Source organism: Rhamphochromis sp. 'chilingali' (assembly GCF_963969265.1).
Source record: "Rhamphochromis sp. 'chilingali' genome assembly, chromosome: 12".
Classification (NCBI taxonomy): Eukaryota; Metazoa; Chordata; class Actinopteri; order Cichliformes; family Cichlidae; genus Rhamphochromis; species Rhamphochromis sp. 'chilingali'.
In genome coordinates, this window is record NC_137939.1 from 19,833,393 (window position 1) to 19,851,904 (window position 18,512).

Genomic DNA, 18,512 nt, shown 5'->3' on the forward strand with positions numbered 1-18,512 from the left:
CCTAAACCCGTTGAGTTGCTGTTAACGAGCAGTTGAACAGGTACAGCTAGTGAAGTGGTCAGTGAGTGCATATTTTCATTTTTTCCAGTGATTCTGAAATCATCCCCATCCCCAACAGCAATCCAACAAGCAGGAAACCTCAGAGGACTCATAGTTCTCAGCTCACAGCGATTATTTGTCCAAAATATAAATACAATGAGACATTTCAGGACTGAAAACAAGATTAGGTGTGAATCAGGACAAATCAACAGCAACTGTGCTTTTTTTTCTCTTTTATTTAAAAAGGAAAATAACAAATGTAAATAAAAAAATACATGTTTTTGAGCTCAGCATAAGAATAGAAAAAACGGGAAAACCTGGTGCAACGGCTGCACAGGTGCTGAGATTTAATCCCTCGCTAAAGCAGAAAAAAAAACCCAACTCAGCACACTGAAACCTGATTTAAAATATATGTACAGTATAAAAAGAAATGAGTACACCACTCTTTAATATCACCTAAATGTCAGCTCATGTGAAAGAGACAAAACCAGCTATAGTTAAAGCACCGCAAATGAAAAACTCAGTGCAACGGTAACCAATTAAAATGTGACTGAGCAGCAAATAGAGAACTGTCAGGTTAAAGGTCGTTTAATGTTCAATCGGATAAACATCCACTGGAATCTTCCTTGCTCGTCACGGTCACCTTACCCTTTCTAGACTCGGCCCAACTTTCACTTCACGAGCAGCGACACAAGAGAACAGACCACCTGTTGATTTCTCTTCAAGTGATCATTTCACACAGAAATGTAGCAGAAATCACAACACAGCTAATGTCCTTTCCCCCACATACGCACCAGAGCCCAAAAACCAAGCATTCGGATGCGACTGTGTCGGGTATGTGTCAAAGGTGTGCTTACTTCTTTTGCACAGAGTTTCTACTATGAAGCGTCTTTTGTTTTGTAACGTAACAACTCTAACGGCATTCAAACTAATAGTAAAGTAATAATAACAAATTTAACATTAAAAAAAGTTCGCAGGGGTATACTCACTTCTGTTGTATGCTGTATCTAATACAGAATTATACATTCTAAAGAAAGGTACAGCTATCGAGTCCCAAAGGTAAACGAACGCTAGCAGCTTAACTAATCTCTTCTTAGGATAAACCTTTTGATTCACAAATGCAGCATGCTAAAAGAAATAATAATCATACAAAACAATATCGCCAGCTCAGGGCCACGACAAGATACAATGGATCATCACTACAGTGTATTATTTTCATCCCTGTGCTGGTGTTTGATTTTTGGTTTGTTCAAAGTCCCTGGTTCCCCGTTCAAACTCGAGAGTTAGTAAAGGGCTGAGTATTTGTATTGCTGGAGAAAAGAGATGGACGTTGGCTACTTTGCATCTCCGGTCTTTAAGCTGGCACTCCACCAACTGAACACACATTCACTTATTTTACAATGTGAATCAACTCTGTTTCGGTTATGTTACGCATTTTATCCACTGTGAGCGATACTAGAACTAAAGCCCAATGTTTATAACCTTCTAAAAGTTCTCAAGCTGTTGAAATCACTCAGACGTTACAAATACAGAGTGAGACACGTCACTCTACCTTGTTTTTTTGTTGTTGTTGTTTTTTCCCCTCCTCCTGTGTCACTTTTGGGCTACCACGGAGAGAGAGAAAAAAAAAAAAGAGTCACATACCAGGAGAGAACCCGGTCTACATCTCACATTTGATGTCCTGTAAATGTTATATTAATATTTTTCACCGGGTAGAATTTAAAAACTACCACTCACACAAATGTACATATACACACAAACACATATATTGTATGTACTCAACCTGCAGGCTATTAGTGGAGTCACATAACAATTCAAGGCCCACCCCAACATGCTCTGGATTTCATTTTACTCTTGGGATCCATGTTGACCAACAGCAAAGGAACAAACAAACAAAACAAATAAGGTTTCTCCCACACTGGCATATTTTCAGACAGGCTGGTCATAAATCTGGTTCTATGATTTCTGATCTGTTTGTTTAACCAAAAGAAGAAAGAAAAGAAAGCAAAATCCTAACGGGCTCATGATTTACTAATAACATGGAAGAACACATTCACGTGTCGTTTGGTAAATAAGAGAAGAGACTCATGACAAAAAATGGGCTGATAGGTCATTCATCCTGATTCACAGACCAGCAGAGCCCTCTGAGTCTGCGTTTAAGCCAGCACACATTATTTGGGATGTGACACCTGAAAAACTGAGGCCCTGAGCATCCAAGATGACACACAGAAAGAAAGTTTGGGTCGGTCATAAGGTCGGCAGCCAGCCAACCACTCGCACGGCATTTATAAAATTAAAACCAGTGGAAGTGAATCTGCTGAAGACCAAACAATCCACCCCCTAGCAGAGTCAAAGCGGGCTGATTGGTCAGCCTTGTCCACTTTGCAACGTCAGTGGAGAGACGGGGAAGAAGGGCATCAGTGGAAATAGGCTCGATAGCAGGCGAAAGCACTGAGAGCCAGCGCTGTGCACAGGCACACTTTGGTTAGTAGTGGGGACCAAGTCCCCGGCATGGGAGAGTTTTCCTTTGGCTGCTGCTCAGATTTGTTCGGAAAGGAGGTATCATCGTGGATCTCCAAATGGCCGTCGGACTGAGCAACACCGTCACGAGCGTGCTGGAGGTCAGCAGCAGGCTGGGAGTCAGCAGCTGGCATCCTTTTTCGAACTTTTTCTGAGGAGCTGAATGAGAAACAACGAAGGTTCAGATGAGAAAATAATTCTTTTTTTTTTTTTTTACTTCTTTTTTTTTTCCACAGAAACATGGACTTCCTTGCTAGCTGAAATTGGAAGATTAGTTTTTGAGAGAAAAGAACAAACACAAAAACAACAAACAAACAAAAACACAACAACGTACTAACTTTACCTTTTTTTGACCTCATAAAGTCCAATCAGTTACGTGGGGCATAAGGATTTCATTCTTTTCAAATATGAATGAAATTTCGAGTAATGAGGTCAGCATATGTACAAAGAATCACTGTGAGCAAAACATCCTTTTGATTAGTGGTACTTATTCTAAATTTATGTATTTAAAATGTTTACGAAACCTTTTCAAAATTACAAATTCACAACAGAATGTGAAGAAATAATCACTGTGACCTTGTATTCACAAAGTATTGTATTGAAAAGATATCATTTTTAACTCTACGTGAAAAAGGGCCACGCTGTACCTTTCTGTAATACCACATGTGCCACAAGATGGTGCACTGAGCCTGGGTAAAATTTATTTAACCAAGATATCAAGTATCAAGACTAATCTTGATTCATGATACAGAGTTTTTGCACAGTTGGAAATGCAGTGTGAAGGATTTTGGGTATGCAACCTACACAGATGTGCTTGTGTAAAAACAACAACAACCAAAAAAAAAAAGAAAAAAAGTAGGTGTACAGGGATGATGGTGTGCATAGGTCGCATGCTTATTGATTGATAAGTAGGCCTGAACAGGAAGAGTTAACATCATAGAGCGAGAAGGGCCAAATAAAACAAGTGATAAAAGGGTGGCATGAAAAGCACAAACGGAGGCTGCACTGGACAATTTTCATTGGTTTTAAAACCCTTTGTTAGAGAGTAGTCCACAGAGCAGTTGTTTGTGACACTGCCCCCTGCTGAGAGTAAACAGCTACAGCTAGACAACAATCTGCAAGGTTGTACGTAGGCTGTAGGCCCTGTAAGCATCAGCACACACCTGTGGCATCTTAACACACCCACTGGTGAAATGCTTCCCTCGGATGGAGCAAGTCGATCACGAATCAACAGAGAGCTTTCTGTAGTGTCTGTTAAATACTTAAAAGCCGTGTATTTAATTTTAGGAATTCAACACCTCATATTTCAAACTGCACTCTATTTAATTATGTTTCCTGGCCTTTCTGCTCCACGGAGCTATGAGCTTTAGAATCAACACTGACACACGATCCTGTTTTCCTAACAATATTAGATAAACTCAAACAAAACGTGATCTGGATGATTACCCCAGACTGTAGGTCTCTGTTGCTCGGATGATCTCTTCAGGGAAAAAGGACGGCTCTGCTTTGCCATTCTGAGGGTCTCTGGGAGGAGGAAGAGGAGGAGGAGGGGTGAACTCGGGAGGATCATCTTCCTCGTTGGACTGCGCTCTCCATGACTCCTTGAAGAGGGGAAAAAAATAAAAATAGCTAAAATAATAGATTTCAAATCGATAGATATTGCAGCATGTTTTGGTTTTGTTTATTTTTTTAGAGGGGACCTTTCATCAACAGAGACTCCAGTTTACCTTCATTATATTGTGCATGTTCCTTTATATTTATTATATTATATCAGTCTAATCACAGTATGCTTCTTAATTATTATTATTATGTTTCTTATTACCAGTTAAATGAGAACATTAAACTCAGTGCATTTATTTTTATGGTTTCTCATAACTGACAAAACAAAACCCGTTTATAAAAAACAGACACAGGCTTTGAACTCCAAGTCAAATGAACCACCCACACACACACACGACCAAGTAGTGATTTCTAACATTCACTCTTAGGATGTTTATGTGCTTTATGTCAAAGGGTTGATTCTGTTCATCTGGACGTCTTATTTAAATGGCCTCCTTGACTCCGCGCTCCTCCCAGACCAGGATGTGTACATCCTGATCATTGAAAGAGTGTCCACTGGCCTGTAGGTGGAAATAGACTGCAGAGTCCTGGCCTGACGAGGTAGCTCTTCTGTGTTGTGCCATCCACTTTGCCAGAGGTTAGTTGGATTCCCCTATGTATAAATCATGGCAATCCTCCTGGCACTTAACAGTGTACACTACATTACTCCGTTTGTGTCGGGGGACCCGATCCTTGGGCTGGGCCAATTTTTGGCGCAGTGTGTTTTGGAGTTGAAGCCATGGAGACGCAGTGTTTAGAAAAAAATGCGTCTCAACTGTTCCGATACTCCTGACACATAAGGGATCACTAAGGGTTTTTGCTTAGGCAGCAGTTGTCCTTCTCTCCTGGATCAGCTGGAGCTTTCTTTAGGCGCCTTTGCACCTTTGACAAATGTCCAGCTGGGATAACCACATTTACTCAGAGCCTTCCTGAAGTGATGTTCTTCTGCTTCTCTGGCCGCTCTGTCTGTGGGGATGGTGTTTGCTCTGTGTTGTAGCGATTGACAGAATCAACCTTTTGGGATTTACTTACCTGGATGATTGAGCATGCATCAAGACATTTGCTTTATGATGTTAAAGATGACCTATAATCCATTTTCTCACTCTATCCACTTTGTTAGAAACACCTTGCTAGGAAGGACCTCTTGTGCCTTCAGAAATGCCTTGATTCTTCATGGTATAGATTTGACAACTTTCTGGAATTATTTCTCCATACGGAGATGACAGCAACCACAGATGATTGTGTGGAAAAATCCCAGTGGATCAAAAGTTTCTGAAATATTTAGACGAACAACATTCAAAGTAATTTAAAACCACCTTTCTGCACATTCTGATTCTCAGCTTAAACCTCAGCAGGTCGCCTCGGCCATGTCTACATGCCTAAATGCATCAAATTGCTGCCATTTGATCGGCTGATTAGATATTTTTGTTAAGAAGTGGGTGAACAGATGTACCTAAAGATGTTGTCAGTGAGCGTACACACTGGTACAATGAGGGGATATACTTGTATGGTCATCTCAGTGGGAATCCGGTCTTTAAGTGATGACGTGATGAATCCTGCTTCCAGCCCCAAACTACTGTGCGTTTAATAAGGCTTTTGTGTTTTTTACATATTCTAATGCTTTGTATCTTGTTTTATTTAATCTCAACAAGCCCCTAAAAACAGTCAGTGATCGTATTGTGTGATGGATTATCTCAGTTGTTCTCCCGACTGAAGTTCAGTCCGTTTACAGCATCCTGCCATGTGATTGCATTTGTCCCGGACCTTCGGGAACCCTCACGTTAACTTTTGAGTGGAAAAAAGTTAGCGTTCATCCTCCAGCTTCACTGTTTATATTATGCTAACATAGCTGTGTCGCTAGTGATCACATAGCACATCAAACCATCAAGCCAAACTTCAGTAACCCTACAAACGTCACTGCTGTTTACTTTCCTGTCTTCAATTGTTTCATAAATCTCTCAGTCAGAACATGGTATATTATATTTAGATGCAAACTAGCGAGCTAACTTCCTGATAACTTAGAACTCCATTAAATTTCATAAATTCAGTTTTCATGGATGCCTGGAAGTTAAACTTAATCGTTACACCTGGTAGAGCAACAACGCTGATCATTTTAATAAAGATGAACGGATTTAGACAGTTTTTAACTCTCAGTGATGCCGCAGTGATCGCTGGACTTAGGGACCTGCAGCAGAGTTTGGGCTCTGGCACGGCTAATGACGTCAGACTTAAAGACTGGATAGCTCCACCGCGATACGCTTTACCAGTGACAGCTAATCAAATGAAAGATGGATTAAGGGGAGCAAGAAACTAAAACAGTTTGTTTCAGAGAGCAGATAAACTGAAGCTTTGGACTAAGGTCCAGTATAACATTAAAAAACAACAACAACAATAAAACAATAACTTAAATTCTGAAGCAGGTAAAGTTACTCTCATAGCCCTCCAAACATAAAAATATAAAAGGTGGATATTGGTATAGCATTTAATGAAAAACAGACAAACCAAGTAAAATTTGTGCATTAAGAGGACAGAGCAGAAACGAGAGGAGGGACTTGCCTGCACGGAAGTATCTCCCTTGATGTACTTGGCACCTTCAATTATAGCCAGGTAGGAGAACCGAAGCTGATCTGCAGTCTGAATCAAGCCCGTTCGATAGCGTCGCATCTCCAGCAGCACATCGCGAATACGAACTGAAGACGGGTCTTTACGTAGGGACATCTACACACAGCAGCAAAAACATTCAATACAGACGTTTCTGACGTCCTCTGTAAGGTGTGCAAGAGCGTACTGACTTCTGTCACACTAGCAAGAAAATAAATAAACAAAACTGTATGTGCTTGTACTTGAGAACAATGAGTGAGCTACCAGAGGTTTCAGCCACTAAACTGTAAAGACAACTTAAGCCAATAGATTTAGGCACACGAATAAATAAGAGCAGCTATCACCAACAAAATACACTTCTTTAAAATAACAAAAAACTGTAAAATTAAAAGACTAATCACTTGAAAACAATAGAAAAACTATAAATAGAAGCAAAATGCTCCTAATTTCAAGATCAGGACCTAGACTGAAAGGCAGGTAAACACAGGAATTTTGAAAATATGTTTATAAATACTAATACTGGAGCACACCTAATAAGATTCAGCAGGCTGTTCTAGCAGCTTGAAATACTTAACCTGAGGGTGGCCTTTGAAAAAAAAAAGAAGAAAAAAAGAAAAAGAAATCACCTCTTCAACCAACTAAAAGCCAATGTAACGACCTCAGTGCAGGTGTTCTATATTTTATTTATTTATTTTTGTTTTTTTAAATACAGCTGCATTCAGTAACTGATTTTTTTTTTTCCTTTCTTTTCAAAGATTCCTCTGAGCAGAGTTTCAGTACAACCAGCCAGGTAGAAATAAACGCGTGGATGGTTTTTTCAGCATCTCCCTGGAATAAAAAGCTTCTAACCTTTATAAAACTTCTTAAATGATTAAAAAAAAAATTAAACTGGGCTGCTGATGTGGTTCTAAAAGTGAGGTCTGCAGTAAGGTCTGCACGAATTTGGACAATGACACTTTTTTTTTCTGCACAACAGTGGATTTCAGTCAATATATTACTGAAGTTCAAACTTTCAGCTTTAATTCAACATTAATGCAATACTCTTATTAAATTGACTTTTTAGGAATTAGACATTTTGATACAGTTTCCCATTTTTAGAATCTAAAAAAGTAATTGGGCAAACTAACAACTTTAAATAGTTTTTTTTTTAAACACAACCTAACCATATGTCCAATTTCTAACCAGGTGTTCCAACAAGACAGCTTAGACAACTAATTTGTTCTAATGGATTCCCATTATCTTAGCACATTTCATCTGAAAATCAAGTGTTGTTCTAGCACTACAGCTTCTCAAGAAAAGGTTGCGTTAATTTCCTGTGCAAATGTCAGTCTCCTAGGAGATTAAATTTGTTATTATCATAACTTCCTAAGAACAGAGTTTGTACACACCAACAAGAGGCAGGTGTCCACGAGGCAAAAGGTCCCAGAGCGCCCAATTCCAGCACTGCAGTGCACCACCACTGGTCCCTGGTCTGAATTCAGACAGCCCGACTCTCGCACCTTGAACAGGAAGTTGAGGAAAGATGCAGGAGACTCCGGCACCCCAAAGTCGGGCCAGGTCGTGTAGTGAAAATGCAGAATCTCACGAGTCTCTTGAGTCTGCAGAGAAAGATTGGAGAGAAAACATGTAGGAGAAATGAAAAACTCAAAACAAAGTGCTGATTCCAAACTAAACCTGGATGTAGGGTAGAATACCATGTGGTGCAAATTCCTCTTTTATAAATTATCACAAGCATGACGTTCATGTTTTTTTTTTTTTTTTTTAATCTGTGAATAAACAGACACTCCTTTTAATCATTAGCATGTTGGCACCACACGTTAGTAGATGTGACAATTAAGCCAGCATCAAAGATGAAGTGCTGTTTCACCAAGTGTGAAATAGAGACTCGCTGGAGAGCCAAAAAGGAAGTGTATGTCATTTGTTGCTGTCAGTTCTTGAGTCTTACACAGAACAGTAACCAGTGGAGGAAAAATAAAAACAGAGGCTACACAGTAAAAGACCCTCACAGAGAAAAACAACAACAACAACAGAGGACTAGAAGCAAAAGCAGCTCATTAGAAAGTAGACCATTTCTCACAGTTTCAAATATTTATAGCGCCTACAATTGCCTAAAAACAACAACAACAAAAAAAAAAAAACTAGTACAGTAAATCTAGTGATCAAATCCACTACAGGGGGTATATAAAGACAAGCCCTGTGAATTTGCCGTTTTTTTGTTAACTCTGGCCTGATTCTTCATTTCCACTTCACCGTCAGGCTTGACTTCTTCTTCTTTCTTTTTTTTTTCCACTAATGATCTTGAGTATGAAAATTGTTCCTTTAAATTAAAATCTATGTTTACAAAGTTTTCACTTTTTTAAAGTTTTCTCATTTTCACTTCATCCCTTTTCTTTACACCGGTGTATTTTTACCCAACCCTACAGTTTTACAACCAAACTCAGCAGGAAGACAACTTACACACAGATTTTCCAACTCCAGCTGACGGACGGTGTAATAAGATTTGATGTCTTCAGAGACAAGGGTGAGCTTGAAATTGGTGTCTTCGAAGATGGCATCTCTCTCCTCTCTCTCTGGCCAGTACTGGGCACACTTAATCTAAAATGACATGAAGGTACACATTACACGCTGGGTAACGGACAGCAGTGAGGTTCAAAGGTAAACAAGGTATGACGATACTAAAACATTGTGAGGACTCAAACAGCTGCTTACAGAGCCTTTCTCTATGACCCGGTTCAGCATCACTACACCACGGGTCCTCTGCTCCCACACCATTTCCCAGAAATGGCCACATGTACTTGGTAGGGGTCCCTAAAAAGGAAGTACAGCACATTTGTTATATAAAAGGCAGGAAATAATATTTTTAGTGTAACAGAACACAATAAAACAGTATCTATTTAAAGAGCTTTCCAAGGCATCTGATTATTATTATTTATTCATTTATTTTTAAGACATTTGGTCTTCAGCATAAACACTCTTGCCCTGAAATTTCCTACAGAGGGAGACTGCAGTATGTTTATCCTTTGCGTAACTTCTTTGGATCAAAAACTGATCTAATCTACATTATAAACTCCTAAAAATAGCCTGGAAATATAGACGCAATTTTGAGTGCTGTTTGTAAATACATAACATTGTATAAGCTCTGTGTATTGCAAACAAACTGTCTTGTAATACAGTTTTGTTGTAATTGCATGGCTGGGAGAGGAAACATGATCACTCCTGTCTAATACACTTCTTTGAATGTTGCCAAATCAGCTTTGACCCAAAGCCACCGAAGCTACCCTCCATTATCAGCTCAAAGATGCCAGCTGCAGATCAGTTCAGTCCCAGTTCCTGCTCAGTTCCTTCTGCCTTGTCACCAGTTCATTGTCTGTCCGGCATTAGTACCAGCAGGGATCATCCCCAAGCTTTGCCCTGTGCTTTGACTTGGACACTTTGGGTCTTTACATTTGCCCATTTCCAATGTGTGCACTATGAAATGTGGAGCATTTACCAGCTTAATATATTGGTATTGTTAGTAAATAACTGACAATATTTGCTTCACAAAGTGCTTTAAAAGTTTTGCTTTCTCAGTGCGAGAAGGAATAAAGACATTTTAAATGCTTTTGGCAACTGATTTAACTTTATGTGGGGTTTTTTTTTTAAATCAATCTTCAATGAGCTTTGTTTCTCTCTCTATGGTTACGACCTGTGGGTAGTAGATCAAAAAGGCAGAAAGTCAAAGCTCTAAAGGATGTCTGGGCTCAGCCTCAGAGACAGTATAAAGAGAGTGGCTATGCAGGAGGGGCTCAGGGTAGAGCCAGTGCTCCTCAGGCAACTGACCAGGAGTTCTCCTGGCACCTCATAGGTGAGTTGTTTCAGGAAGGTCCTCCAGGGTGAAGAAGCCCCAGCAAACCCAGGACACCTTTTAAAGATTGTATCCCTTGGTTGGCAATACCTCAGTTTTTGCCCAGAAGAGCGTCTGCTGACATTGCTGCCTCTTTGACTTGGAGCCACATAAACAGCAGAACAACACAATGGTATATTCATGTCCACTTGGCTGAACCCAACAGCAGCAGGATAAAAAACAAAAACCTGAGGCACAGGACAAGTTGAATGAAGACCAAAGCAGCACTTGTGCCTGCAATTGTGACTTCATCTCAGCAAGTATAACGAGCCCTAATGTCAAAGTGTTTTCCCAGTGTCACTCTAACCAGAAGGTCAACTCATTGATGCTGAGGATGACTTAAAAGTGATAAAACATGATAAACCTCGACTGAGGTTAGAATGAGGGTGGAATGAAAAGAAACCCCTTCATCGTTTAAAAGCACAACAAACAAAAGGATTCTAAATTTATCATAAAAGCCAAATAAAAACCTCAAGAAAACGGTGTCAGCAGAAACTAAGAATTATGACCTTCATAAAGGGAGGACTTCATGCTGAGTTATTGCATTAGAGTGGCCTCGTCTTTAGCTCTGTGTGCCTAACAAACTAATAACTCATATTCATTTTAAAAATGCTGCAGACAAGGACCTAAAATAAGGCGTAACTATAAAATACAAGATATTATGGTCATTAGGCCAACCAGGAAACTATATTATCTTATACAATCAGAAAATACTGACTTAAAAGTTTGGATTTTTCTGTCATTGTCTCTCTGAATTAGAGGAAATAATGAATTTTCAGTGCTGAATCTTTTCTACACTTACCTGAGTAAGGATATAGTTCCTCCGTGCCTCTTCTACTGTTATTAGGCTGGCATTAATGTAGTCATTTGTACCTAACTGCAGACGTATTCTGCTGTGATCAACTGAGAAGAGAAAAAACAAAAAAGAAATATGAAAATATGCATATGAACTTTTTTTTTTTTTTTTTTAAATGCCACAACCCACCAGGGACTAAAAATGCAGTTCTCAAACCAAAACAGCTGTAGGGAACACTTAACAAGCATCTTCATACAAACTAAAGATGTTTACTATTGTGAGATTAGCTATTTACGATTTCCAGTGAAATAACCTTTTAGGTAAAAGGTTAGCAGTATAAAAAACTTTCAGGTTCCTCATTTTCATATCTGGTAAAGGGGAATAAGAAAACCCTTGTTGGTATTTACGGTAACTATTTGCAACTTGGTCTGAGAAAAAATTTTTTGCATGGCTTATTGAGTGTGAAAAAGAGGAAACTCTGGTGTTCAGCTGTTAGTTCAGGATGTTTGTAGAAAGTTCATCGCAACCTGACTATCTGCTGAAGCTGACATGAGGCTTTCAGTTGTTGCAAAGTCTCCAGCAGTAAAAAGATTTTGAGAAGAGGTCAGCGTGACCTGTGAGAAGATAATCACGAGAGGAAGTGCACTAGACCCATTTTAAATGCCAAACTGTTATAGAAAATGAAAACAAACAAGCAAGAAAACAAAACAAACAAACAAAGACATTGATGATCAAAAAAATACATATTGGAAAAAAATTGGTATCTTTGTGTTCTTTGAGTCAGCAGCAAGAGGGAAACTTCCAGAGCTGAAAACAAAGAAGTGGCAAAAACTGCAGATCCTCTAGAGACCACCTGAGGTTGACTCTAAAAGCAAATAATTCCCACAAGACTCCCCTGTTAAAACACCCAAATTTACAGCATTAAAATATATATTTACAACTTGGTGTAGAAAAAAAAAAAAAAGAGGAAACTCATTCACTTAGATAAGTGAGTTATTGAGTTAGCTTAGTCATTGCATTGATTGACAAGTGTATTTACATGTAGCTGATGTACGCCTCCACTAACTGCAGTCACTGAGCTTTTTTAAATGGAGATCATTTGACTAATAACTAATGTGTGATACAAACTAGTCACAAAGTTTGTGCTCCTTTTTGGTGAGTGTTTACTGCTACTGTATTAATTAACAGTTCATTGATTCTGCTAAAAAAAAAAAAAAAAAAAAAAAAAAACTGTACCTGTAACCTCAGCCCTTCACCCTTTCATCCATATAAGGTCAACTCTGGCTCCCCAAAAATCATCATAGGATTGTGATGGTGGCAAAACTCTAACTTTAAAGCTTCAAAATTCAGCTTTTATCCACATGCACCTTTAACATTGTGTATGGTCACCAAACTGCCAGTAAGAATATATTTTAGATACACAGATTTATATCCTGAAGTAACAGCACAATATCCAGCACACAGCTTGTAACAGTACCAAAATTTTGGTCAAAGACACCAGTAAGTCCCAATGAGGGCAACACTGCTAATGAAATCAAGCTCACAAAAAACAGTGGCTCCTTTAAGATTTTTAAGCTATATCCTCAATTCAGAAAAAAAAAAAATTTCTGTTAATATTTATGAATGAATTGTGCATCAGTATATACACTCACTTTTTATGTAAAATACAAACAAATAGGAGCTGTGTGATTATGGATAACCATATATTAATTAGGGCTGGGCCATATTATACCGTTCACGGTAATACCGGTATAATGTTAGGCAACGATAGGAAAATGAAATATCGCGATAGAATGGGAGTAAAACGCGCATGCGCGGTGCCTTTGTTTTCATACGCACATGGCCAATTGTTGAGTGAAACAGATGAACCAGAATTGGTTTGTAAAAATGGTGCAACTTCCGTGATGTGGAACTGGTTTGGTGTTTGTCCGTCAGATACACAACAAAGCACATTTTTTTGCAGAACATGCAAGCGGCCGTTGTTATTGTCGTATTTGTCGGACTAAGATGCTCTTAAATCTGGGAGTAATCTGGGTCCTAAACTCCGTATACTTCAGGTCAAACAACACTGCAGCATCACTTAGAGTTAAAAACTGTCTAAATTCTTTCATCTTTAATAAAACGATCAGCATTGCTGCTTTACCAGGTGTAACTATAAAGTTTAACTTCCAGGCATCCATGAAAACAAAAGTTATTACATTTAACGGAGTTAGAAGTTAGCAGGAAGCTAGCGGAAGTTAGCTCGCTAGTTTCGCTAGTTACCTAAGCATGATATTGCATGTTCTGACTGAGAGATTTCTGAAAAAAATCAAACGTACAGCTCTGCTATCACTTCCAACATAAATGAAGACAGGAAACTAAACAGCAGTGATGTTTGTAGGGTTACTGAAGTTGGGCTAGCTGGTATATAATGATGTGCTACGTGATCGCTAGCGACACAGCTATGTTAGCATAACATAAACAGTGAAGCTGGAGGACGAACACTAACACTTTTCCACTTATAAAAGTTAACGTGAAGGTTCTTCATGGTTAGAGACAAATGCAATCGCATGGCAGGATGCTGTAAACGGACCAAACTTCAGTCAGGAGAACAACTGAGATAATCCATCCACAATGCGAGGTTAGTCATTAATATACTGCAACAACATGGGAATAGAGCAGCTGCCAGAGAATTCAACATTAATGAATCAATGGTACAGAAGTGGAGGAAGCAAGAAGAATGAGTTTAATAAAGTTTGATTTATCTGACTGCTTTGTTTCGCTTAATGTGCCTTATAATCCCGTGCACCTTATGGTCCGAAAAATGCATACTGCACACTGCAGTTTAATGTTGCAAAGCACCTCTTTTTAACTTCAGTGGATATTATACATGGTTATGCTCAGGATATGTCAGCCCATTTCTACTGGAAATGCCTTTTGGTTAAACTTTCAGCAAGGAATTTGCATTTGCACTGTTAAATTTTTATAAAGCTTTAATGTACATAAAAACCAGCTTCTTGTTTATGTGAAAATAAATGGAAGGTTGTCTTTTTGCACTAGTAATGTTGTGGAGTTGTATTTTGTCTCGCATCAATTATATCGTCGGTTATATCGTTATCGCAAATTTTCAAATATATATCGTGATAAATATTTTTGGCCATATCGCCCTGCTCTAATATTAATAAGATAAGCATTTCCTCTATTTCCTCTCTTTTTTGTTTCTGTGTTTGCTTTTTATTTCACCATTTATTTCAACGCTTAAAAAATAAATGATACTAAAAGCATTGCTGGGAAAAAAAAACAACTTAATTTCCCCTTTCCCTGATCTTACCCTGTGTAGCTGTTTTTGAGACACTCAGTAATAAATTAGCTGGAAACACTACGCCAGTCAGAGTGATGCAAGGCTGTTTCTATTGCGCAACACTACCTTCACTTAACTTCAAACTGATATTACAGTTCTTGTACCTACTGAAACTCCAGCCAGCTTAGGTATTTATATAATGCTGCATAATGCTGTGACTTCACCACAGATGTTTAAACATAAATAGGAGATTATAGACCCTTCAACACTGCGGGTAGAGTACCAAGCAAAGAGACCCACAGTGGCATTCACTTAACCTTCAAGTATTCAAATGAGGTTGCATTATCACCCCAGCTGTATATTTATATGTGCCTTTGTGATATTTTGAATCAGAAAAAGGTTCCTACCATGACATGACATTTGCCAGTCCACAACTTTTCATAGTTTCTTACACGAATAACCCCTTTGGTGTGGCAAAGATAGTAGAAAGCTGTGTGAAAATGTGAGCATGTTGTTTTTTAAAACATAACAGTGTTTGATTTTATTGTAATTTTCCACTTCTACTTACTCACTTTAATGTTTTGCAATGAACCACAGTTCACAGAGGCAGAGCAAGATTCAGAGATATCCTGAAGCACATGTGGTTTGATAACTGAGCAACCAGAGCTGGCAGGCAGGACACAAACAAATCTGCTACTTTCAGGGGCATTTAGACAACGTTTCTACTGCAGTTACCCAAATACTGTATCCCTGTGACCAACCTCTGTCTGCATGGTGCTAGCTTTAAGAGGCAGGTGAAGTTTTAGGTAATGTATCCCTTTTACAGCAGGTTTGGTATAAATACCTGGCATAACCGTGATGCTTAAAATCACTGAAAACCCTAGTTAATTACATGAAAACATTTTCAAATATCTGCCCTAGATAAATGAAACCAGTATATGAGTATATAATCAGGTCCTAAATGTAATTTTAGTGGCTACAACACCTTGAGAGTTGTGGGAATATTTAAGTATTTCAGACTCTGCAGTCCAGCACACTGAGGCAAGCAAAGACAAACTTACACGGGCTAACGTCTCTGTATCGATTCCGAGTCTTGTTTTCAGGTGATTTGGCAACCTTACAAGGGAATTCACTCGACTGCTGCCGAATCTCCTGTAACAGAATAAAAGGAGGAAAACAAGCATTAAAGCAGAGTTTTGGTGTTTTCGCAGGGTTTTTTTTTTCTGTTTTGTTTTGTTTAAAAAAAACAAAAGAAACATCCACTCCACATTAAAAAGCTCTGAGTGTGACTGCTGTATTCTTTAAGACAAACAAACAAATAATGATGACATTCGCTGATGACCCTTTTACAATTTCCTCTAGCTATTTCAATAATAATCAGGATTATATTTGCCTCAATACGAACACTGTCAAAAGCTTGTATTTAGACTACCCTTTCTTAGGGTGGCTAATGAAATTTTAATTTAAATGTCAATTCTCATTTCCAACTATTATGAAAACAAGAAACAACGTTCATTTTCATTGTTTTTATTGTTTTATGATATATATGTTCCAAGCCCACCTCTTCTGCTTTCACCTCTTCCTAAAATGTTTAAACACGCTGTTTAGTTCAGCTGCAGGCAGTATAACTGCAAGAGAGCTAAAGAGTGAGAGAAAAAGTTTCAAGGCATAGGTAGGGGAACCTGTGGAAGGATTTTTAATGGTTGACTGCAGCCGTTTCCAACTTTAGATCACTTAGGGCCTGTCACCCTATCTGCTTTTGGCAATGCTGAACAGTTTGCTGTCAGCTTCAGCTCTCTGTGGATCACCTTAGGCTGCGTTAACGGTTTCCCAAGAAGGCTATTACAGCCTTTCGCCCATCTGGACCCACAAACATCCCGTTATGGAAGCTATGGGCTTGTAGGGACCATCACCTGGTCTGGCTTTATAATCCAAAGCCCTGCCTACTGGATTTTTTTTTTCTATTTTATTTGAATTATGTAACAGTTAAAGAAGATTCCATGTGAAAAAACAACAACAACACGGTTTTAACTTCAGCCACTGCATAATGTTTGTAAATAATAGAGAGATGATTGAGATTTGACTCACTGACCAATCATAGTCCATAACCTCACGTTCCACTGTTTCAGTTTATTCAATTTTCTTCAGCAGGGATGAATAACAAGACACGAGGGAGAAAACCAAAGTCCACAACAGGTCTGATTGTTTGATCACGACTGGATTATGAATAACAATTAAGCTCCATTAAGAGCATTTCCTGGCTCAAAACGAGCCTTTGGGGTGATTACATGAAGTTCGAGTAGCAGGTCAAATTTTCTTATACGCAGAAAGAAAGAAAAAAAAAACAGTACACTTCATATCATAAATGAGGAAGTGAATGCCTTCAACATGTTTGGCAGACAATGTACAGGCAATGTACAGAAAATATTTAATGTGTTGGTAAATGTTTTGAACAGTACTTTTGCTAGTTCACAAAAAAATTCCAAAGGGGTACTTCTAATTTAAAGTTTTAGGATATGGTCTTAAAGAATTAAAATAGAAGCTGTATGTTACATATAACAGACTAATGAATCCTTTATGTCATAGTATATTGGGAGAGGGGGATTCCTGGCTCAAAGCAGGTTTCAGTTGGCGTTTTTTTTGTTATTTGTTCTGTCAGTAATGTATTTTTTCTAAATTAACCCCACTGAAAACCCTTAACAATGCATTTAAATTTGAGTAAATCAAACCCCATTCAACAAAAATTACTAAATTTTATTTTATGAAAGGCTAAAACTTCTTTAGAACGTGGCTTCTTTAGAAAGTTTTTACAGAAAAGAAAGTTTCTACCATTATTGTGATGCATTTCCATTTGAATTGTTACCTATGGCATTTTACATCTCATGTGTATCATGGTATGGGAGCGATAAAACCGCGATACGATATTTTGGAGGTTTGTATCGTGATTTCACTCGGTTTCAGGTGTTATACCCCTATGTAATGTATTATAAACATTTATAATAACTATATTTAAGCCTCCGATTAACAGCGGAATGGAAATAGTGGACGAAACTGAGAATAAATCATTAAAAATAAGTTAGTACGTCCAAAAAAGTATGACGTCAGTCAGCGTTGAGCTGCTGCCTTTATACCCGAGCAGACGTATCAATCATCGGATAACTCCGAGCAGGAAGAACAGGCACTGAACTAAACACCAACACACTCATATAGCCAGAGAAACTATAACTACCACCTCACTGTACGTAAGCTACACATTGACCTAACCAGCTTCAGCTACGGTCTGATTATTTCCACCTTAATTTGCCAAGAGCTCTTACCTGATAAATGGCGTTCCAGCTGCCGTTTTCATCGATTTCCCGAAATTCAGCTTCCATCGCTGACAGTCCAGCTGCCACTCACTCTCTCGTTGTTTAGCCTACCGATACGAACAACCAAAAGTCCCCGAAGATTAAACAAATTTCAGTCAAACTATTTCGCGCAGTAGCTGGCAACTGGTCTGCCGCTGTTTTGTAATTCTCAGTGCGGCGGCATAGATTACCGTCTCGGCCTGCTCTTAGCGGAAACACGCCGCTAACTCCTCCTCCTGCTGTAGCTGCCGTCCTTGGGTGACCAAAAAAAAAGAGAGCAGAATATTTTTTTTTAAGAAATAAAATTCCTCCTGCGTTTCTCTGTGTGTCACTTTGGGTTTATAAGCCCCCGTCAAATCCGGATTTCACACTTTGTTTGCTTGAGACGGCTATTTTACTATTCCTACAGCGGCAGTTGAGACCGACCAGCGGGCATGCGCGGAAGGC

General features: G+C 38.8%; 1 protein-coding gene across 2 annotated transcripts; it reads right to left on the reverse strand.

Moving 5' to 3' along the window:
* Positions 1-1,862: 1,862 nt before the first annotated feature.
* On the reverse strand, positions 1,863-18,508 carry ptpn1 (protein tyrosine phosphatase non-receptor type 1). Of its 2 annotated transcripts, XM_080898419.1 has the most exons (10): positions 18,257-18,508; positions 18,036-18,133; positions 15,780-15,870; positions 11,445-11,545; positions 9,469-9,567; positions 9,217-9,354; positions 8,148-8,357; positions 6,715-6,876; positions 4,006-4,160; positions 1,863-2,718 (listed from the first exon to the last, which is right to left on the reverse strand). In XM_080898419.1, the coding sequence occupies exons 2-10, from the start codon at positions 18,090-18,092 to the stop codon at positions 2,457-2,459; spliced, it is 1,275 nt and encodes a 424-aa protein (XP_080754545.1). In that variant the 5' UTR covers positions 18,093-18,133; positions 18,257-18,508; the 3' UTR covers positions 1,863-2,456. The 2 variants fall into 2 exon arrangements, with proteins under 2 accessions (XP_080754545.1, XP_080754544.1); XM_080898418.1 differs by having other exon boundaries at positions 18,036-18,508.
* Between the last annotated feature and the right edge of the window lie 4 nt (positions 18,509-18,512).

Coding starts and splice junctions, on each gene's coding strand:
- ptpn1 (XM_080898419.1), bottom strand. CDS start 18,092: ATGGAAGCTGAATTTCGGGAAATCGATGAAAACGGCAGCTGGAACGCC. Junction 8,358..9,216: donor TGGAGTTGGAAAATCTGTGT/GTAAGTTGTCTT, acceptor CTTTCTCTGCAG/ACTCAAGAGACTCGTGAGAT. Junction 4,161..6,714: donor AGGGAGATACTTCCGTGCAG/GCAAGTCCCTCC, acceptor CCCCTCTTCAAG/GAGTCATGGAGAGCGCAGTC.